We start from the raw sequence: 24,030 nt of genomic DNA, 5'->3' as shown, positions 1-24,030 counted from the left end.
CTTGACATCTCAGGGAAAATCCAAGTCTCTCCTTTGCTGAAAATATTGTATTTGGACTTAGAATAATCTACATAACTTTCTAATGTTTTGCTATAAAATATCGTCCTTCTATATAATTAGGGAGATTCTGATGCCACAACTTTTACATTTTGACAGCATTTAGGGCACTGTTTTTATACAGTATATGTGGTTTCATTTTGATATTAGGGCATAGAATGAATAATTAATTTGCTTAAATTAATGCCAAATATATCCATGTGTTTTCATCCATTCTTCTTTTGGTGGTCATTTGACATTATTTCATAACATTTTCTAAATGTTTTTAGTTGTTGGTAAACACAATACTTTTATTTCTTTTCTCTTCTTTTATTAGTGTCATGCTGAAGATCAAACCCAGTGCCTTGCACATGCTCAGCCAGTGCTCTACCACTGAGCCACAACCTCAGCCCTCATTTTATGACTATTTAATGGTGACTTCCAGAACCACATGCATTGAATTTCACATGTCATCTGTGCATATTGATACAAGAATATTAGAAATATGAGCAAGGATCAGGAAAGCTGGATGTCATGGTGTTCATATTCCTAATATTCTGAGGACTCTCCAAACTGCTTTCAAAAGTGGAAGTCCCTGTTGTATTTCTCCCAGTGTATGATTGTTATTTTATTCCTCAAACCTCTCTAGTACTTATTATATTAAGACTTATTAAGTACTGATCTGGTGGGATGAGCAGAAATGTAAATAGAGTTTTGAATAGTATTTACCTGAATGTTAAAAATGTTGATGGGTTTTTAATGCATTTGTAGACAATTTGTATTTCTTGTTTTGAGAATTTCCTATCTCCTGTTTCCTTCCATTTTATACTTAGAATGGTGATATTCTCCTCAGCTCACTAGGCAGAATATTCCTCTCTTCCTCTCATCTAGTTTTCCCCTGGGCCATGTGCATTCTGTTTCTCCTATGAACACATTTTTTTAAAAGATCACTATTTCTAAGTTTCATCCAGTCACAGGCTCTCTGAAGTGTCCCTTTGTTGTTTCCGCACAGCCTGTCTTCTTTTTCATCAAGCAACCACACACTAGTTCAAATGACTCCTACCTCTGTAAATGGACTGTTATTCAGAGATCCTTGTCATCTTTTGCTCTGAAATGCATCTTAAAATTTTCTTCAATGGAAGTATTGCATTCTGCACCCAAATTCTGTGTGCAATTATGTTCAAATTCAGTACACATTTCCTTACTATATTTTCCTTTTCGTGTAACAGTTTATCATTCCTACACAAGGCGGCAAAATTGAAAATCTCTCCTCCAATTGAGTACCATAATTTAAGACTAAAATTTTGTCCATTCAGTGTTTAAAAAGTTGAAGCTGTATAACATCATGTGCAATTCTTTTTTTTAATTCTTTTTTTAATTTTTTATTTTTATTTATTTATTTTTTATTGTAAACAAATGGGATACATGTTGTTTCTCTGTTTGTACATGGCATAAAGGCATACCATTTGTGTAATCATAAATTTACATAGAGTAATGTTGTGCAATTCTTAAAACAATTTCAAAGAAGATTCATACAGCCTTTGTAGAATTGCAGAGACAAAACAAAGTTGACTGATTAAATATCCATGGTACTTGTTTTGGATATATGTACATCAGTGCATTTGTTGAGAGGAAGTACATTTCCTAGGTCCCTCATCCTGATTTACTCCAAAAATAGCCAGAAGAACATAAGAGCTCATAGTATGCCTGAGTGCCTAGGATAGTGTAACTTACAGGAAATTTTTCTTGCTCAAAATGCATTCATCTAATTTCCAATTGCAATGATTTCACCCTGACATATATGGTGATGAATCAAGAGTGTTGATGAAATCTTTGTGCTACTCATTATTGACATTTCTATTACACAGTGTATCTGGGAGCAACATCCAAAGGTGTGCAATTTTCTCATATCTGGTGGATCTGATTGAGGAGCAAAGAGCATCATAAATGGACATGTGGAAGGTAAGAACCACAAATGATGAAAAATATCTTGATGAGACTATGGCCTTAAAACATGACCATTAATATATTTTATTTGTTCCAAGAATGTACCCATGAGATAGCTAGTAATGACAAAGAAATATATTAAGTCATACCTTATTAGGTTTCTGCCACAGGTTAAGCTGTTGGTACTGATAAAGAAACTAAACTGTGAATTGCATTTTGTTACATGCTTCAATCAAAGAAAAGTTGAAATAAAGAAAGGGAGAGAAGAAGAGGGAATGAACAGTGAGAAAGGCATTGATTCCCAGGAGACAATGATGAAAGAAGGAGCAATTGTACTTAGCAGCTAGAAGGACATTCAAGTCACATATGAGCAGGGAAAAGAGAAGTGTTTTTAAAGTGAGGGAAACATGTGAGTTTCTAGGTCCAAATTTGAATGAGGGGTTCCGAAAAATTTTCCCATCCTTCCTGAATTAATTGCACTTGGAAAGGAGTTGAGAAGGGAAGGAATGATTCCACATTGCTACATTTATTTACCACAAAAGATTATCCATGTATACAATCTAATGACAAAAAATATGTCGCTACTGCCTATGAAAAATTTGTAGGGGAGAAACATCAATTATGAAAATAGAAAAAACTTTCAATGATTATGAAGTGGTTCACAAATCCATAGGTATCTAAAATTCACTTTGGAAAAGCTTACAGCTCCTTCTAAACTTTGATTTGAGGACGACATCCTGGGGAGAAACCCAGAGCTATATTCAAGTTAATGTAGACATGGTGGAAGCGAAACAAGTTCTTACTGGAACTCTGAAACTGCAATGAATCATCTGATAGGGCCATGTTCAGAATGTCATTCTGACTCAACAGATCTTTGCTTTTAGGATTTCTTTATACTCTAAGGTAATTCCAATGATCTGGTTGTGCAGACAACCTTTTTTTTTTTTTTTTTTTAACCAGAATAAGAAGATCCATTTGGTGTTATTTTGAAGAATAGCACTAGATCAAACACATCAGAACACAAGCAGCTCACATGCCAGCATAAATATTGCTATAATTCTGAGCATATCTCTTGGGTAGTGTGAAGAGTGCACAAGACAGAGATTTAGAAATCATGTTTTTTAAAATTTATTTTTATTGTAAGTGAATGGGATACATGTTGATTCTCTGTTTGTACATGGAGTAAAGACATACCATTTGTGTAATCATACATTTACATAGGGTAATGTTGTTTGATTCATTCTGTTTTATTTTTTCCCTAATCACCCATCTCTCCCACCCCTCTTTTCCATCTATAAATTCCATCCTTCCTCCATTCTTGCCCCCTCTCCCCACATTATGTGTCATCATCCGCTTATCAGAAAGATCATTCATCCTTTGGTTTTTTGAGATTGGCTTATCTCACTTAGCATGATATTCTCCAGTTTCATCCATTTGCCTGCAAATGCCATAATTTTATTATTCTTTATGGTTGAGTAATATTCCATTGTATAAATATACCCCAATATCTTTATCCTTTCATCAATTGAAGGGCATCCAGGTTGGTTCCATAATCTGACTATTGTGAATTGAGCAGCTATGAACATTGATGTGGCTGCATCTTTGTAGTATTCTGCTTTTAAGTCCTTTGGGTATAGGCCAAGGAGTGGGATAGCCCGGTCAAATGGTTTTTCCATTCCAAGCGTTCTGAGGAATCTCCACACTGCTTTCCAGATTGGCTGCACTAATTTGCAACCCCACCAGCAATGTATGAGTGTACCTTTTTCCACACATCCTCTCCACCTATTGTTGCTTGTATTCTTGATAATCACCATTCTAATTGGAATGAGATGGAATCTTAGGATAGTTTTGATTTGCATTTCTCTTATTACTAAAGATATTGAACATTTTTTCATATGTTTGTTGACTGCTTGAAGATCTTCTTCAGTGAAGTGTCTGTTCATTTCCTTAGCCCATTTGTTGATTGGATTATTTGTATTCTTGGTGTAGAGTTTTTTCAGTTCTTTATAGATTCTGGAGATTAGGGCTCTATCTGAACTATGGGTGGCAAAGATTTTCTCCCACTCTGTAGGCTCTCTCTTCACATTGCTGATAGTTTCCTTTGCTGAGAGAAAGCTTTTTAGTTTGAATCTATCCCAGTAATTGATTCTTGCTTTTATTTCTTGTGGTATGGGAGTTGTGTTAAGGAAGTCTGATCCTGGGCTGACATGTTGAAAATTTGGACCTACTTTTTCTTCTATAAGATGAAGGGTCTCTGGTCTGATTCCAAGGTCCTTGGTCCATTTTGAGTTGAGTTTTGAGGAGGGTGAGAGATAGGGGTTTAATTTCATTCTCCTGGATATGGATTTCCAGTTTTCCAGCACCATTTGTTGAAGAGGCTATCTTTTCTCCATTGCATATTTTTGGCACCTCTGTCTATTATGAGAAAATTGTATTTATTTGGGTTTGTGTCCATGTCTTCTATTCTATACCATTGATATACCTGTTTATTTTGGTACCAACACCATGCCATTTTTGTTACTATAGCTTTGTAGTATAGTTGAACTTCTGGTATTGCAATACTCCCTGCTTCACTCTTCCTGCTAAGGATTGCTTTAACTATTCTGGATTTCTTATTCTTCCAGATGAATTTCATGATTGCTTGCTCTATTTCTGTAAAGTACCTCATTGGGATTTTAGTTGAAATTGCTTTAAATCTGTATACCACTTTTGGTAGTATGGCCATTTTGACAAAATTAATTCTGCCTATTCAAGAACATGGAGACCTTTCCATCTTCTAAGGTTTTCTTTAATTTCTTTCTTTATGTTTTGTAGTTCTCATTTTAGAGGTCTTGCACCTCTTTTGTGAGATTGATTCCCAAGTATTTTACTTTTTTCGAGGCTATTGTGAATGGGGTAGTTTTTCTAACTTTTCTTTCTGAAGATTCATCACTTATGTATAAAAATGCATTGGATTTATTAGTATTGATCTTATATCCTGCTACTTTACTGAATTCACTTATGAGTTCCTAAAGTTTCTGGTGGAATTTCCCAGTTCCTCTAAATATATAATCATGTCATCAGCAAATAGAGATAGTTTGAGTTCTTCTTTTCCTTTTTGTATCCCTTAAATTTCTTTGGTCTGTCTAATTGCTGTAGCTACATTTTCAAGGACAATGTTGAATAGAAGTGGTGAAAGAGGACATTTCTGCCTTGTTCCAGGTTTTAGGGCAAATGCTTTCAGTTTTTCACCATTTAGAATATTAACCTTGGGCTTAGAATAGATAGCCTTTACAATATTAAGGAATGTTCCACTATCCCTATTTTGTCTAGTGTTTTGAGCATAAAGGGATGTTGCATTTTATCAAATGCTTTTTCTGCATCTATCAAAATAATCATTCTATTCTTGACTTTAGTTCTGTTAGTATGGTGAATTACATTTATTGATTTCCAGATGATGAACCATCCTTGCATTCCTGGGATAATACCCACTTGATCGTGGTGCACTATCTTTTTAATATATTTTTGTATGCGATTTGCTAAATCTTGGTTGAGAATTTTTGCATCGATGTTCATTAAGGATATTGGTCTGCAATTTTCTTTCCTCGAAGTGTCTCTCTCTCTGGTTTAGGTATCAGGGTGATATTGGCTTCATAGAATGAGTTTGGGAGGGTTCCCTCATCTTCTATTTCATGGAATATTTTGAAGAGTATTGGAATGAGCTCTTCTTTAAAGGTTTTGTAGAACTTGGCTGAGAACCCATCTGGTCTTGGATTTTTCTTTGTTGATAGGCTCTTGATGACTTCTTCTATTTCATTACATGAAATTGATCTATTTAAGTTGTGTTTGTCCTCCTGGTACAGTGTAGGTAATTTATATGTCTCTAGAAACCTGTTGATCTCTTTGAGATTTTCTGTTTTGATGCAGTATAGATTTTCAAAATAGCTTCTAATTATATTTTGTACTTCACTCATGTCTGCATGGTATTTCCTTATTCATTCTGAATTTTAGTAGTTTGAATTTTCTCTCTTCTTCTCTTTGTTAGTGTGGCTAAGGGCTTATCAATTTTTTTTATTTTTTCAAAGAACGAACTATTTTGTTAATTTTTTCTATTGTTTCTTGTGTTTCAATTTCATTGATTTCAGCTCTGATTTTAACTATTTCCTGTCTTCTTCTACTTTTGGTGTTGATCTGTTTTTCTTTATCTAGGGTTTTGAGCTGTAGTGTTAAGTTGTTTATTTGTTGATTTTTACTTCTTTTATTGAATACGCTCCATTAAATAAATATTACTCTAAGTACTGCTTTCTTAGTGTCCCAGAGATTTTGATATGATATGTCTTTTTTCTCATTTATTCTAAGAATTTTTTAAATTTTCCTCTTGATGTTTTCTGTTATCCATTCATCATACAATATCATATTATTTAATCTCCAGGTCTTGGAGTAGTTTCTGCTTTTTATTCTGTCATTTATTTCTAATTTCAATTCATTATGATCTGATAGAATACAATGAAGTATCGCTTGCTACTTCTATATGCTAACATTAGCTTTATGGCATAAATATGGTTTATTTTAGGGAAAGATCCATGTGCTGCTTAGAAGAAGGTGTATTTACTCTTTTTTGGATAGTATATTCTACATATGTTCATTAAGTCTAAATTATTGATTGTGTTATTGAGATGTATGGTTTTTTTAATTCAGTTTTTGTTTGGAAGATCTGTCCAGTGTTGAGAGAGGTGTGTTCAAATTGCCTGATATTATTGCATTGTGGTCTATTTGATTTCTGGAATTGAGAAGGATTTGTTTGATGTACATGGATGAGCCAAGTTTAGGGCATAGATATTTATGATTGTTATGTCTTGCTGATTTATGCTTCCGTTAAGCAGTATGAAATGTCCTTCTTTATCCCTTCTGACTAACTTTGGCTTGAAGTCCACATTATCTGAAATGAGAATGGATACTCCAGCTTTTTTGCTGTGTCCATGTGCATGGCATGTTTTTTCCCATCCTTTCACCCTTAGTCTGTGGTTATCTCTTTCTATGAATGAGTCTCTTGCAAGCAGCATATTGTTGGATTTTTCTTTTTAACCCTATCTGCCAGTGTATGTCTTTTGATTGATTAGTTCAGGCTATTAACATTCAGGGTTATTATTGAGATATGATTTGTATTTCCAGTCATTTGGCTCGTTATTGTTTGTTGACACGACTTGGTTTCTCCTTTATTGGGCTATTGCTTATTTGCTTCATTGTTTTTCATCTCTTCCTCATGGAATTTTTTCATAAGAATGTTCTGTAATGCTGGCTTTCTTTTTAAAAATTCTTTTAGTTTTTGTTTATCATGGAAAGATTTTTTTTCCATCATCTAATCTAAAGGGAAATTTTGCTGGGTATAAGATTCTTGGTTGGCATCCATTTTCTGTCAGGGCTTGATATATGTTGTTCCAGGTCCTTCTAGCTTTTAGGGTCTGGGTTAAAAAATCTGCTGATATTCTTATTGGTTTTCCCCTGAATATAATTTGATTCATTTCCCTCACAGCCTTTAAAATTTTGTCTTTATTTTGTATGTTAGGTATTTTTGTAATAATGTGCCTTGGTGTGGGTGTGTTGTAATTTTGTGTATTTGGAATTCTGTAAGCCTCTTGTACTTGATTTTCCATTTCATTCTTCAGATTTGGGAAATTTTCTGACATTATTTTATTGAATAGATTGTTCATTCCTTTGGTTTATTTCTCTGTGCCTTCCTCTATCCCAATAATTCTCAGGTTTGGCCTTTTCATGATATCCCGTAATTCTTGTAGATTCTGATCATGATTTTTTACCATCTTCTCTGGTTGGTCAACTTTGTTTTTCAAGATTAAATGTTTCATTTTCAATGTCAGAGGTTCTGTCTTCCTTGTGTTCTATCCTCATAGTTATGATTTCTATGGAGTTTTAGTTTGGTTTATTTTTTCCTTCATTCAAGGATTTCTGTTTGTTTTTGTTCAGTATCTCTAACTCTTTATTGAAATGATCTTTTGGTTCTGGTGTTTGTTCTTTTAACTCTTGATTGGTGTGATCATTTAATGCCTGCATTTGCTCTTTCATCTCATCCTTCAATGCCTGCATTTGATCTTTCATCTCCTTGTTTGGTTCTCTGATTGTTTTAATTATGTACATTCTGAACTCTCTTTCTGCCATTTCTTCCACCATGCTGTCATTGGGTTTTATTGATATAGCATCTAGGTTTGTTTGGTACATTTTCTTCCCTTGTTTTCTCATATTGGTCAGATATCAGTGGGACTCTGAGATATTGCAGATTTCCTCTATTGGCTTTTAGTGTCCCTGTAGATTTTCAACATATCACCTCTTAACCTTTAGTAGCCTGAATTCTTGGAGGAAACTGATAATGCAGTGCTTCAGAAGAAAGCTGCCACTGGCCTGCTACCAGGTGCAGAATTGTGGGATGGGTGTGCTTGGATAGCCTCTCACTAGGCATGCCTACCCCGAGAAGCCTGCTGTGGACCAGGTCTGCCACTGGATGGAGGCGGGCTGCCCGAGAAAGCCTCAGGCCCCCATGCCCTGGTCTGAGAAGCTGCCTGTCCACCAGACCATGGCCGCCACTGGGGACTTGGTGTGTGTGGAAAGCTTCTCACTGGGTGGGTCTGCTCAGAGAAGCTGACTGTGGTCTGGGCCTGCCATCAGATGGAGCCGGGCTGCTGGGGAACCACTCTCACCACCCTGCCTTGTTCTGAGAAGTTGTCTGGGGACCGGGACCCACTGCTCGGTTCAGGACTCAAGGTTGGTTGTGCTCAGAAAGCCTCTCACTAGGCAGGTCTGCTTGGAGAAGCTGGCTGTGGGCTGGGCCTGCCGCCAGATGGAGCCAGGCTGCTTGGGAAAGCCTCTGGCCCTCCTGTCCTGGTCTGAGAAGCTGCCTGCAGACCTGATCAGGGCCTGCTGTTTGGGGCTGGGTGTGTGCAGAAAGCCTCTCACTGGGTGGTTCTGCTCCAAGAAGCTGGCCATGGAACGGGCCTGTTGCCAAATGGTGCCAGGCTGCTGGGAAAATCCTCTCGCTGCCCTGCCTTGCTTCGAGAATCTGCCCACTGTCCTGGCCTGCTGCCTAGGCCAAGCTTCACCCAGTGAGAGTGAATCAACAAGTGTCTCTGAGTTTGTCTAAGTCTCTCAATACCTACCCTTCTTGAATCCTGAGTTCTGGAGTGCCAGGAGATGCAGTCACCCTCTAGTCTGCCATCTTGAAACCCCTTCTAGAAATCATGTTTTTAAGATAAATTTTCTTCTTTGACAGGCAAGAAGGAGTTGGGATACTGCATTCAAAGAATCCAAAATAGAAAGAATCAAGTACCTACTTCTAAAGGTTTTTTTGAAAAAGCTAAAAGGAAGGGGAAATGAGGGATAAAACAAAGATATTAGCTAGGTAATTTTGGAGGGGATAAATGAGGAAACTGAAAGAATGTGATTCACTTCTATCAGGGTGCCTGCATTAAAACCAAAGGTGAGATGATTGCTGGTCCACAGATGATTGAAACCAGTTGGGACTGGAAGAATCATTTCAACATGCAGATAGGAATTTCTTCTCCATACCTAACAGGCCCACATTCATATGCATGGCAAACAAATCAGTGATTCAGATGAGAGGTCTAGCATTTTGAAGCTTTGGTTGTTTTAAAGACAGTTATTATTTCATTATTATTGGGGCTTTTTCTACTATTACTTCTATTTCTACTAGTACTTCTACTATGAGTACTACACTACTACTAGGACTAATCTACTGCTGCATTGGAAAGAATCCATATCCTCAGTTATGTCAAAAATATAATCTCTTGCGGTGCCAAATTCTGATCTCTAGGTACCTAGTTTTCTGCTCAGCCAGCACTTTCTGAAAATATTTGAAATCAAATTTATGTATGCTATACCAGACTCATTTTCACTAGAATTCTTGATGGAATTCATTCCTTTATTCCTCAAACACCAAGACTAATACTCATAGTGTATATTCCAAAGAATTTGAAGCAAAATACTTAACTGGTATGTGTCAAATCTGTGAACTTTCAGAACACATTTTGCTTTGGATTGGCTTTTCTGAATTCTTTAATTTTTATCATGTGGTTTTTGTTTTTGTTTTTCTTTTCAGTTGTGGAACCTGTATCTGTGAACAAGGGAGGAAAAAGATACATGAAATGGCTTAAACCAGAGGATTCAGGCAAGAAGGTATGCCACTGTCCCACATGGGTATGAAAAAGACAACAGTAATATATTAGCTTTGGTTCCAAAAGCATATGTCTGATCTAATTAGTTCAGAAAAACCTGTCTGATGAGAAATGGATTCTCTTCACAACTTTGGACTTTTTGATAATAAGGCAAATGAGGTACAGGTTTCATGCTTACAATAAAATGGATAAAATAATTCTGACAGGTCACTCCACATATGTGCTACCATCTTATTACTCCAACTTTGACTTTGAACTTCTCAGGTTCCTTGCTTGCTCCTCTGCATACAGATGTCTTGTTCTCTAGCATTCTACATAATCACATTGGTATTTGTACCCTTCCCTAACTATTCATGGTCATTGCAAAGGTGTTCTTACCATTGGAAACTTAACTGCAGCTTTTACTAAAGCTATAACTCTTATATTGATTTAGTATATTTCAGTCATGTGGTTATATTCAACAAAAATCCCCAAACAAATAAAAAACCCAAAGCTAATGAAATCTTTATCAATTCTATCTGAAATCCTTATCACTCAGGCTAAGCTGCATATTCATTCAGTAGGAATATGAGGTGGCATTGATATATTCCAGTTTTTGTAAGTATATATTTAATTTTCTTTTCTGTATCTAAGGGCTTACATGCTTCCTGTGAGGTAATTCATCATCTACTTTTATGTTTCATTAATACCTGAATGCTGGGTGAAATACAAAACATTTACAAAATATCTTGTCTCCAGGAACATAAAGCCTACAACCAAAATCAAACATACATTTCCAAAAAATGGAAATAGTAAGAAGGGAACAAGGACACTGAAATCAGTTAACTTTTGCAGTGCAACTTCTATGAAAATACCTATATTAAAACCTTTGAAATGATAGGCAATTTCTCACTCGTGATTTACATGCTTTCTTCAATGCATTGGGAGGATTTGCCCCATCAGGTCTGTGTTGGTGTTTGCATCCATGTTTCAAAATATTTCTGTAAATGTCTGAGGAAAAGGTGTTTTAAAATACTATATCATAGACATTTCTACAAATAAACTTCCCAAATTGGAGTTGTTACACCAGTTACCTGGATTATGAGACTGATTTGCTTGCCACCCAAGTTTTATAGATAGGCCCAGGGAAGCACAGTTAGATTCCAGAATCCTGAGACCATAAGAAAAATTTTTTTGAAACCAGGATGTCAAGTCCTGTCTGTGAATTAGGAGAAACTCATTTATAAGACACTATCCACTCTACTGTGACACCCAGTGTACTGACTGAATGCATTAAAACTTTTGTTATGGTTCATATGCCACTTTATTTCATGACATCAACAACCTTTTTGGTTAGCTTGTAGCAAGAAATGATAAAATGTATGATCTTATGTACTTTTATTTATCGCTTGCTTGTAAAATGAACATTTACTGTTGAACACTCTTTCCTGAAATTTTGACTCAGAACAGTCAATACATAACACTTCCACACATGAAGGGAGTGTTTTCTCATCACTGTTTGACTTGATGTTTGTTATCCTCTCCATGGTGATGACAAATCCAGATCCTTCTGGAGACATGCCCTCCATTCAGGCCTGCATCAAACCAGTAGTGCATGGTTGCATTCTCATCATCCATCTCCATTCATGAGCATGTGCCTCAAGTTCTCATGCTCACACAGTTTAGATTGGTCCAGTTATGTATGTATATATGGCATGTTACTATCTTTGGAATGTGGTTTTCCAAATACCTCAACATTTCTAGATATCTTTCACAGTACAGTTGTGCCTAATCTTGACTCTTTAGCCCTTTCCCTGCCTGTACACCCCTCTGGCAGTTTTCACCAATTCCTATATCATCAGACAAAGACTGTGCCATTTAAGCCTGTCTCTATGCCATGCTACATTCTTCCAAACCATTACCATTTTCTGCCTCTGCATGATATCCTCACTCCTCAAGTCTGCATTCATTCCTACCTCTAAAATAGGCACTATCCATGAACCTGTTATGGCCTCAGAATCATACATCACACACAATTTTGTTTGCAAAGTGTTCACACCAATGTGATATAAAAGCATCCCCTGGCAGTCCAGGACCTAATGGAATAGAGAGGAAATGGAATAATTTACAGATCAAGTGGTTATTCCCCAGTACAAAAGAGGGTCCATTGTGAGGTAACACTAGTAAAGGAAAACCAGTGTATGTCAGGAATAGCAGGCACTATGATTGATGCTTCCAAATGTGGAGTGAATACTAAAAGAAGAAATGAAGAAAAAGGAAAGAAAAGGAAGATGCAGTTCACTGGTAAAAGTGGAACAGTGACCATTTGTTGTTGTTGTTGAATTCCAAAAATGATGTGCAGTTGTTCTTGAAAAGTTACTATTGTGACAAAGATATAGTAATGAGTGTGAAGATTTTTTTATTCATTTTTTTCACATATTTAGAGACTTCATTTAGATTCATTGTACACAAATAGGTACAAATTTTTGTTTCTATGGTTGTGCAAGATATAGATTCATACCATTTTTGTAATCATATGTGTGCATAGAGCAATGATGTCTGTCTCATTCCACCATTTTCATACCCATGCCCCCCTTCCCTATCATTTTCTCTATGTAATCTAAAGTTTCTCCATTCTTCTCTCACCTCCCACCTCCCCAACTCCACTATGTATCATCATCCCCTTATCAGGGAAAACTTTCAGCTTTTCATTTTTGTGACTGGCAAATTTCTCTTAACATGTTATTTCTCAATTCCATCTATTCATCTACAAATGCCAAAGCATTATTTTTCTTTATGACTCAATGATATTCCATGGTGTATACATGTCACCATTTCTTTATCCATTCATCTGTTGAAGGGCATCTAGGTTGGCTCTTGTTTCCATTGTAATTTTAATATTTTTTTCTGTAAAATGTCCTTTTTCCTTGAATGGATGGACCTTTGAGTCATCATATGCATTGAACATGATGAACTCTAGTGTCTCAGGAGTATTGGATCTGCCTAATTACTCCATAAATAACTCAGTATACCCTGAGAGAAGAGGGGCACATCTCTATTTATAGATTCTTGGGAGGCTGAGGCAGGCTGATTATAGGTTTTAAGTCAGCCAGGGAATTTGCAGACCGCCTGTCTCCAAATAAAAAAGACTTGGGATTTGAAGTAGTGACATAGTTCTCTGCAAGAATCCACCTGTGCCTGTGTACAATCTCTAGGCCCCCACACACAACAATCCAAAAGTTTCAAACAACATAAACATTCACCTAAATTTAATTAAAAATTATAATTGTGAAAATAAAATTATAGAAATATTACTATTATCCTTTCTTATTTGGACAGATTTTCACTCATTCTAACACTTTAAAGTAGCTTAAGTACATCTTTATGTTCATCAGCAGAGTCACACGTGGACATATTATCAGCAGAAGAGCAGAAGCGGCTTGATGGCATGGGACATAGCCAGCAATGGGTGTGTAAAGTGTCAATTTAAATTTCTTGTCAACTTATTTGCTTACAGAAAGGAGATTAGACCAAACAAAACAAAGCAAAATATGCATAGTATATTTCTAGTATGTATATTTAAAATGATTTCTATAAGGCCAGACAATGAAGAGAAGCAGTAGAAAATAACAATGTGCACCTCACTGAAAAAAAAGACCTCAGAGACAATAAATTTATCATAATAAATTCTAAAAAGAAATGACATTTAAAGTACTGACAGTAAGCAGAGACTGAAGAGGAGATGAGAATGAAATTCAAGAAGGATGAGAATAGAAAGGATTTAAAATAAGAAAAAGGGATCAAGGACCCTAAAACAAGGAATGAATGAACATATCTGAAAAAAAATCAGATATATCATGAGAAAAGAAGTAAGTTGGGAAACCCAAAGATATAACAAACCAATAATGAAAAAGACACACTTTAAAGCTCTGAAATCTTCCCATTTCCCTGGTACTAATGTAACTGAAATAAAGGGACCTCTTTCTAGGATTTCTAATTTTGGAAACATATAGCTTTGATGAAGCTAATATGATCCAGCAGTTTTCTTTTCTGCTCTGGCTCAATCAGGCCTTTCCTCATGGTGGAGAGCACAACCTTAGCTTATCTGCTTTCTTCCCCCTCACCCCACCCAGAGAATGCTGAGGTACCACTGCAAATGTTAGAGGGAATGCAATCTCAGTACTGGGTTTTGTATTGAATGATGTGGGTCTCCTTAATGAAGAAATTTCCTGATAAACCCTCTAATCTGTGGAAACTGTGGAGTAGTCTGTAATGCATTTCTTCTTCAACAAGCCACTGTTTCTGGTTTCATCTGATCACAGGCTCTCCATAGTGGCTTTCTGGTGTTTACCCACAACCCATCTTTTTGATCATGCAGCCACAAAACAGATCATTTGACTGCCATCTCTGAAAAAATGCAGTCAATAAGCACTGTATGATGCTGTGCTTCTACCCTTTTCCCTTGGAATTTCTTTTGTTTTATTTTATTTTATTATATTTAGGTTCATTGTAAATAAATGGGGTACAAATTTCATTTCTCTGGTTGTACACATACATGTACATAGGGTAATGATGTTTGTCTCATTCTATTGTTTTTATGTCTCATCTATCCACACCCTATCCCTTCTTTTCCTCTATACAATCCATCCTTCCTCTATTCTTGCCTCCTCTCACTCCACATTATGTATCATCATCCACTTATCAGAGAAATCATTCAGCTTATGGTTTTTTGGGATTGGCTTATTTCACATGGCATGATATTCTCCAACTCCATCAATTTGCCAGCAAATGCCCTAATTTTATTTTTTAATGAATGAATAATATTCCATTATATATATATATATATATATATGTGTGTGTGTGTGTGTGTGTGTGTGTGTGTGTATCACTGTTTCCTTATCTATTCATCTATTGAAGGACATCTATGGTGGTTCCACAATCTAGCTGTTGTGAATTGAGCTGCTATAAACATTGATGTAGCTGGATCACTGTAGTGTGCTGAGTTTTATTCCTTTGGGTATCATCCAAGGAGTGGGATAGCTAGTTCAAATGGTGGTTCCATTCCAGTTTTCTAAGGAATCTCCATACTGCTTTTCAGAATGGTTGCACCAATTGGCAACCCCACCAGCAATGTATGAGTGTACTTTTCCCCCACATCCTTGCCAACACTTCTTGTTGCTTGTATTCTTGATAATAGCCATTCTAATCAGGTGAGATGAAATCTTAGGATAATTTTGATTTGCATTTCTTTTATTATTAAATATGTGGAATATTTTTTTTCATATATCTGTTGATTGCTTGTAAATCTTATGAGAAGTGTCTGCTCATTTCCTTAGGCAAATTGTTGATTGGATTATCTGTATTCTTGGTGTAACATTTTTTGTGTTCTTTATAGATCCTGCAGATTAGTGCTCTATCAGATGTATGCGTGGTAAGATTTTCTCCCACACTGTAGGTTCTCATTTCACATTGTTGATTGTTTCATTGCTGAGAAAAAACTTTTTAGTTTTAATCTATGCCAATTATTGATTCCTGTTTTTATTTTTTGTGCATTAGGAGTCATGTTAAGGAGGTCTGGTCCTAAGCTGACATGATGAAAATTTGGAATCAATTTTTCTTTTATTTGGTGCAAGTTCTCTGGTCTAATTCTGAGGACCTTGATTCATTTTGCATTGAGTTTTGTGCAGTGTGAGAGATAGGGGTTTAATTTCATTTTCCCAGCACCATTTGTTGAAGAGGCTATCTTTATCTACTATGAGATAACTGTATTTATGTGGGCTTATCTGTGTGTCCTCTATTCTGTACCACTGATCTACCTGTCTTATTTTTATGGCAATACCATGCAGTTTTTGTTAGTATTGCTCTGTAATATATTTGAAGTTCTCATATTGTGATAACATCTGCTTCACTCTTCCAGCTAAGAATTGCTTTAACTATTTTGGGTTTCTTATTCCTCAATGTACAGCCATTCATGCTCTCAGCATTTTCTGTCACTGGCTAAAATCTCACTATTTTTTTCACCTTTGAAGTGGGCATTTATCTCTACCACTACAGAGGACTGCATCACTGACATTATTTTTCTCCTTTGGATCTTACTGTACACTCAATTATGGGGAGAGACATGTAGTGTCTCCCCAAGTGTTATACTGAAGTATTGGACTAGTAAAATTACTCCTGAATGATGTCAATATGTACTGGGTTCAGAGGGGCACACATGTACTTACATGTACTTGAGTGGCTGAGGCAGGCTTCTCTCAGGTTTCTCGCCAACCAAGAAATTGATTGACAACTTTTCTCCAAGTATAATCACATGGGTTTAAATTTTCTATGAATCTTTCCTAATACAAATTCTGCCTCACTCTATCTTGCTCCTTTTCTCTGCTTGAGCCATCCTCTGTAAGTTCTCCTTTCCAATTCATATATCATCAGATAAACTCATTCCATTTAAAAACTTTTCTATATACAGCCTTTCATACTCTCTGCGTTTCTTGCTTCTGACTGATAACCTCACTTTTGAAGTCTCCATTCATCTCAATCTAGATAAAATTTCATTCCTGGCACCTTTTGTCTCCTCTAGCTCTTACTACAAACTCAAATTTGAGGGGAAATAAGTAAAATTGTTGACAGCAACATGAAGTAGAATTTGTCCCATTAAGTCCAGTAATTTATAGAGTAGAAAGTAAAAGGAGTGTTCACAGGTCCCATGTTTATTACCCAGTATGATAACTGGGAGTATTTAAGATAGCCCTATTGAAAACAAGCAGATTCTGATAGGAATAAGAGGCTTAGTCATGGAAGTTTCACAAGAAAGTAACTTCTAAAATTTTAAGGTAAAGAAATCCAAGAAATGTATAAAAAAAGCAAAAGGAGTTCATTGATAAAGATGTTAATGTGATTACTTTTTGGGGGCACTAAAGATGGGGTTAAATGGATTTTTAAAATTTAATATTTGAAGGAAGAGATAGTAAACTGTGTGATGTTTCATGTTTCACTGGAAATTGAGTATTTTTTTCTCTGAAATCTTCTTTTACCTTGAGTAGGGTCAACCTGTGTGTTATTATAGGTCTTATACATGGCATGGTGACACCTAGTGTCTCCCAATGGTATTATAAAGTATTGGATGAGTAGAACTACATCCCTATGATGTACTGCACTCAGAGGGGCATGCCTGTAATTGCAGGTCCTTGAGAGGCAGATGTAAGCCCCTGTCAGGTTGCCAGCAAACAAGGAAATTAACAGACATTCCATCCCAAATATGAAGACATGGGGTTTGAAATAATTCCTATGGTGCTTGATAGGATACACATGTTCCTGCATAAAGTACAAATGGCCACACGCACGCCAACAATTAAGTATTTCAAATAATGGCTATATTCACCTAAACTCAAGCTTAATTTAAAATTATCATTGGGAAAGTAAAATTTTAGAATTATAGTTACTGTTCCTTTTTATTTGGATAAATTTTCTTCAACATTAATAGAATAAGGTAGTTTAAGTAAATCTGTGCATGTTTCAGGAGAGTCACACTTGGATATTTCAATAGAGGAAGTGGAGGAGAGACTCCATGGCACTGGATTTAGCCAGCAACATGTATGCATACATGTCATTTTGAATTCCAAATATCTTCTTTCTTTTGTTTTCAGGAGGTAAATTAGGGCAAATGACATAACCTAATACACTTTGGGCATCCAACATCACAATTTCATATTTAATTGTACAACATGTAAGTGGTCATGAATCTGAAAATAGTTTTAGAAATCAAGGTGGATTAAAGATAAACTTTATTCAAGAAATTGGACCAATATTTCAGAACACTGTTTTGATTTGAACTGTGTAACATCCTTAAATGATGAGAGATAAATTAGAGACTGACAAGTAGTCAGTTGACACTAGGAACATACATAAATGTAATGACCAATGAGCAGATTCATGTAAAATCATCTTCATTACCAAAGGATCACCACTGAATTTCACATGACCTGCCATCCATGCCATAGTTTAAAAATCATATTCCATGATTTCCAGTGTCTTGATTAAAGAAGATAAAATCTATAAAACAGACACATACCTTCTTGTTAATAGAACCAAAACCATTCAGGATGCATACTTTATTATTATTGATAATTCATTATTATTACTTTATTAAATTATTACTGATAATTTACAGAAAATATCTATCAGGTTTATGTTCTTTCACTTCAAGAATGCAAAAGAATTATTAAACAAATTTAACCTACCTCTTTACACAATGTTAGACTAAAGTACTTTGATGCATTTGTTGGGATGTAATAAAATATTGGAGGTGTCATTTTGCCAACCTGGTTCTCATGTTGTATGTGTCAGGCAGTGGAGGACTTGCATGCCTTTCAGTGGATTTCTCTTCCACAGCTACACATGAGTTCTTGTAATATGCAGGTTTGTCATGGAGATGGGTCTGGTGCATTGGTTATATCTGAGCATCACATCTGAAAATGAACATGATACACATGATAGTTTCATTCAGTATCTCTGCAAGGAGAAAAATGCACTCAATCAATGATCACAGCTCACAGAAAAATATTTACCATGAGTAAATACAATGTATGATTAAATGATCTCAAGAACACCACAAAATAAGGAACTGAGTGGGAAAGCTCAGCTTCATAAACACTGCATATGCTTGTGTCTCCTGTGCAAAGTATTGTTGCACATAATTTAATGGTCTTATTTCCAATTCCAATGATTTCACATAGATGAGAATTGTGATGTGCAAAGGGTGATGATGAAATCTATATGGAAGTAATTATCACTATTATTGTTTTCCAGAGTGACTCTGAGCAACATGCAGAGGTGTGTGCTTTTTGTGGACATGCAGAAGGTAAGAACCACATAGGATCCAAAGTACCTTGCAGAGAATATTGCCAAAAATATGGGCACTACTGTATAGTAAATGCTCAAAGAGTGTGTCTGTTACCTAGCTATTGAACAAAAAAGAAAGTAAGAAGTGGCATAACATATTAGGTTTCAGCCACAGATTTAATTGTGGGTATTGCTAAGAAGAGAATGGTGAATTTCCTTTAAGATATGCTTTTATCTCAGTTAAATTGGAAATAAGGAAAAGGAGAGAAAAAGAGGAAAGGAGTACTGAGAACTGCAGTAAGTACACAGAGTCAAAAAGGAAAAAAAAATCAATGGTTCTCAGGAGAGGTTGGGAAATTAAAGCCCCATATGAGAAGGGAAAGGAGCAGTTTTTTTCATACTGAGGGAAGAACTTGTGAGTTTCAAATTTTCAAGATGAATGAAAGGGAATATAGATCTGTCTCAACCTTGGTGAGTTTTTCACAGTTGGAAATGGATTGAGACATGAAGACCTGATCTACAAAGCTAAGTTCATTGACCTACACTGAGTGGGAATATATAAAATCTAATGATTGCAACATGGTGCCACTCTCTATGACAAAAAAAAAAAAAAAGATAGAAACAGCAAATGGAAAAGTAGAAAGATACAAGAGTAGTCAAGAGGAATTCCCCAAATCCACAGGTATCTAAAATTCACTTTGGAATGATCCTTTGAAAATTTAATTTGAAGAAACTCCAAGGGAGGAATCCAGAGCTGCATTCTCATTAACATAGATGAATTGGAGGCTGACAAATTTCACACTGGAACTGTAAAACTGTATGGAATCATCTCTGGGACCATGTTCCAAAGCTTCTGACTCAGCAGGTCCTGGCCTCAACAAGTCAATTACATTCTAAGGTGATTCCATTGATTCTGGTCTACAGAAAACAGTTTGTTGCAAGAGAATGGATGTCCTTTTTGGAAATACACAAGAACATTTCCTGGTTCCTACAGTTCAGGACACAAACACATCAAGTGCAAGCATAAATCTGACTTTCATTCTGAGCAGGTCTCTTGAAGACTGGGAGCAACTCAGAAGATAAGATGGCAAAAGTATATGACTAAGATTTATTTGTTAGTTTGGCTGGTAAGAAGGAGTGACAAGAATAAAAGATGCAAAGACACAAGCTCCCACCTCAGATTTTTCTTTGGAAAACCTAAAGGGGAGAGGGAGAGAGAAACCAGGAATTATGATGAAATGGAGAAAATGTTTCTCAGCTCTTTTCACCTTGTCTGCTTTCAAATTCAAATCTGCTGTAGAGATGATTGGAACCCATAGGGGCTGCAAGAATCAGGGCATTCCACAGCTCCCAATTTGTCCCCTCCTTATCTAACAGACACCACAATGTGTGAGGCTTCCATATGTGTCATTGAGGTGAGCAAACCTGGATTTTTGAAGCATTCATTGTTTAAAAGAAGACTAATTTTCCTTTGGTACTCTTCTTATAATCATCATTAATCATTTTGTTTCCATCAGTACTTTATTGGTGTGCTGTTGGAAAACCAGGTCTTTGGCATGCCAGAATAGCAGGATATTAGTGAGATATCTTTGGAACTCAAGAAAGCAAATGTTATCACCTGGGAGACTTGAACAAATACATGAAAATCCACTTCAGATTCATTTTTAACCAGAAGCCAGTAAACAGGTTATTCCTAAAACACCATCACTGTTACACTTAGTGAATTTACCATTTACTATGAAACACAAGAGTTTATTGATATCTGATAATTATGCAAGCTTTCAGAACATTTTTGTTTTGGACTGCTTTTCTGAACTCTTTATGCATTATCAAACTTTTTTTCACAGATATGGGACCACACACTTTACACAAAAGAGCAAAAAGAAACTTGATGGTGGTGAGACAAGGGGACACAGGAAAAGTAGATGCATCAGTTGCCAGCATGGGTATGAACAAACACAAACAACCAAATGTGTATTAGCATTTATTCTAAACACTTATCTAAGCTGAGTAGCTCAGAAAACTGTCTCAGATGAATAAAAGAGTGTATCTTCCCCTGGAATCTCATCACGACTTTGGACTTAGTAATTACAAGGCAAATGATAAACAGGAAATGTACTTATCATAAAATGGATTAAATGATTCAGAGAAGATTCACTCAAGTTGCCAGCTGCCACATTTTCATACTCCTTTGGCATTGATCTTCTCTGGGTCCCTCACTCCTCCTTGGAATACAGATCACTTTGCCCTCCAGCATTCTCTATCTTGCCATTAGTATATATGCCAATAGCTTTGTGTTAATGGTCATTGAAGACTGGTTTTACCATTGGATACTTGACTGCAAATTTTTCAAAACGTCTGTTCCTGACTCCAATTCTGAACATTTGAGTCTTGCAGCTTTTGTCAACACATATATATTTATTTTTTGCTTTCCTGTAAATTGCATCTCTCATTTACTGAAGAACTGTCTATCCAGAAATTTTGACTAAAAGTTATAAATCAAGAATATCCTTGGACAGAGCAATGAAACGTTGACTCATATTTGTTTGACATGTTCTCAATGGTGAACAATGAGGGAGATCCTCTTGCATGCTAATCAGTTGTTCTCCCACTGAGACTCTCCCACGGTTCTCTCTAATTCTCATGTGTGTTGTTAATATGTAAGTTGCACAAAAGAGCTCACCAAGATCCTAAATGAGTTTCCTCAAAATAGAAAGATATTGCCCTAGAAGGAGCAACATGATAAATGAAAACCATTCACAATTGCTCCATTGTTTTTTTACATGATAAAGTGGAAACTTTGAGATATGATCAGGAGCAGTGTCTCACATTCCTGTGGCCTAGATTCTTTTTTGTTCTTTAATTAGACTTCATTCTATACTGGTCACTGAAAGTTTTCTATTCTCTGTATTTTGGAAACATTTCCTCCAATCAATCCAGCATCTACTTCATAGATTACTAATTCCTTCTCATTATTCATCACCATTCATGCATATGTTCTTGATGTCTACCTGCTGGTAGTTTTTAGGATGATCCTGGTCTTATGCTTTTAATGCATATAGGAACATCAGGTCTGTTTAGAACATGGAAGTCTCTGTACCTTCACTTCTATAGGTAATTTTATAATAAAAATTCTGCCACATCTCTATTTTTATCCCTCTCTCTGCCTACTAAATCATCTCTCAGTTCTCCTTACCATTCCCTGTATGAATGGCCTCTGTCCATTTTAACCCTGTCTCTATGTGCAACCTTTCATGGTTTCAGCATTCCTTGTCGCTGGCTGACCACCTCACTACTGAACTATCCATTCATGTCTATCTCTAGAAAAAAGTTAATCCCTGTCTTCTTGCATCTCCTCTGGCTCTTAGCACAAATAAATTATGAGTAGAGACACTTAGTATCTCCCAAGTGGTTTTCTGAATTATTGTTTCAGTAAAATCACTCCTCAGTGATATCAGTATGTCCTTGGTTCAGAGGGACACACCTGTAGTTGTAGCTACCTTAGGGCTGAGACAGTTTCCTCTCAGGTTTCCCGCCAACTGGGGAATTTACAGACACCATTTTTTCAAATACAAATAAGTAGTATTTGAAAGAATAGCTACAGAACTTGCCAAGGAAACACATGTCTATGGGTAAAATACACAATAATAAAAAAATTCAACCCTAGATGTATTCACCTAAAACTTACCTTAATTTAAATCTTTCACATTCACTAAAATTTTTCTATGCTCTATATTTCTGGAAACATTATCTTCAACCAGTGATGCATCAATGTTGTAGATCACTGATGCCTTCTCATTATTCATCTCCATTCATGCTCATGGCCTGATGTCCACCTGCTTGTAGCATTGAGGTTGATCCTGCTCTTCATGCATATGCTGCACATATGACTATGAGCTCTCATTGAAACTTGGATGTCCAAATATTTTACATGTCCTATGAATTTTATTTAATACAAATTGTGCCTCACTCTGCATTTTGTTCATTCTCTCCCTGCACCATCCTCTGGAAGTTCTTTGTCCAATCCCCATATCATCAGATAAAATCATTGCATTTAAGAATTTTTCTGTGCACAGGCTTTTATTCTCTCAGAATTTCCTGTCTCTGACTGATAACCTCAATTTTGAAAGCTCCATTCATCTCCATCTAGAACAAAATCATCCCTAGCACATTTTAACTTCCCTACTCTTTCCACAAACTCAAATATGAGGGGAAAGAAATAAAACTCTTGAGAGAAACATGATGTAAAAGCAATCCCCTCAAGTCCAGAAAATGAAGAACTAGACAGAAAAAGAAACGTTTATAGGTCCTATGTTTATCATCCAGTATGGAACCTGGAAAATATCTGAGGAAACCCTAGGGAAAGTACAACCAGATTATACCCAGAATAATGGACATAATCATGGAGGATTCACAAGACTGATTCCTGTTAGAAAAAAGAAGAAAATCAAAGTAATGTAGGAAAAAAACAACATGGATTTCATTTACAGTGGTGTAAATGTGATCATTTATGTGGGATACAAATATGATGTCCAAGATTTTTAAAATTTATTGTTTCAATGAAAAAATAGTAAACTGTGTGATGTGTCATTATTCCCTTGAACTTATTTTTTTTCTGAGAAATTTTCTTTCACCTTGAGCAGATCAACCTGTGAGTTATTATCGATTTTGTACATGGTGCCATGCAGTGTCTCCCAATGGTGTTCTGAAGTATTGGATCAGTAAAGCTACACCTCAATGATGTGTATATGTACTGGTTTCAAAGGGTCATACCTGTAATTGCAGGTCCTTGAGAGGCAGAGACAAATGCCTGTCAGGTTGCCAGCAAATGAGGGAATTTAGAGATCCTCTGTCATCAAATATGAAGATATGTGGTTGAAATAATTTCTATTTTTCTTGCAATGATACACATTCAGTACATAAAATGTGCAGACCTATACACATACACTAATAAAATATTTCAAATCATAGTTATATTCTCTTAAAATTGTGCTTAATTTATTTTTTTAATTTAAAATATTTTTTTTTTCATTTTTACAGGCCACATTCT

At 36.0% G+C, this 24,030-nt stretch overlaps 1 protein-coding gene across 1 annotated transcript in view; it reads left to right on the top strand.

Annotated features, from left to right (window-relative positions):
- LOC306652127 (uncharacterized protein) overlaps window positions 1-24,030 on the top strand; it is a 154,897-nt gene that overhangs the window by 111,326 nt on the left and 19,541 nt on the right. Inside the window, exons 7-11 of the mRNA XM_079125177.1 lie at window positions 1,905-1,998; window positions 10,088-10,185; window positions 17,659-17,732; window positions 18,948-18,999; window positions 20,828-20,926. Of these exons, the coding sequence (XP_078981303.1) occupies window positions 10,167-10,185; window positions 17,659-17,732; window positions 18,948-18,999; window positions 20,828-20,926 (244 nt within the window). The 5' untranslated portion in view covers window positions 1,905-1,998; window positions 10,088-10,166. The remainder of the gene's footprint in view (window positions 1-1,904; window positions 1,999-10,087; window positions 10,186-17,658; window positions 17,733-18,947; window positions 19,000-20,827; window positions 20,927-24,030) is intronic.

Source organism: Sciurus vulgaris (assembly GCF_902686455.1).
Source record: "Sciurus vulgaris genome assembly, contig: HiC_scaffold_629_arrow_ctg1, whole genome shotgun sequence".
Lineage (NCBI taxonomy): Eukaryota > Metazoa > Chordata > Mammalia > Rodentia > Sciuridae > Sciurus > Sciurus vulgaris.
The sequence above is the reverse complement of the archived record's forward strand: the minus strand, read 5'-3'. Positions and strand labels throughout refer to the sequence as shown.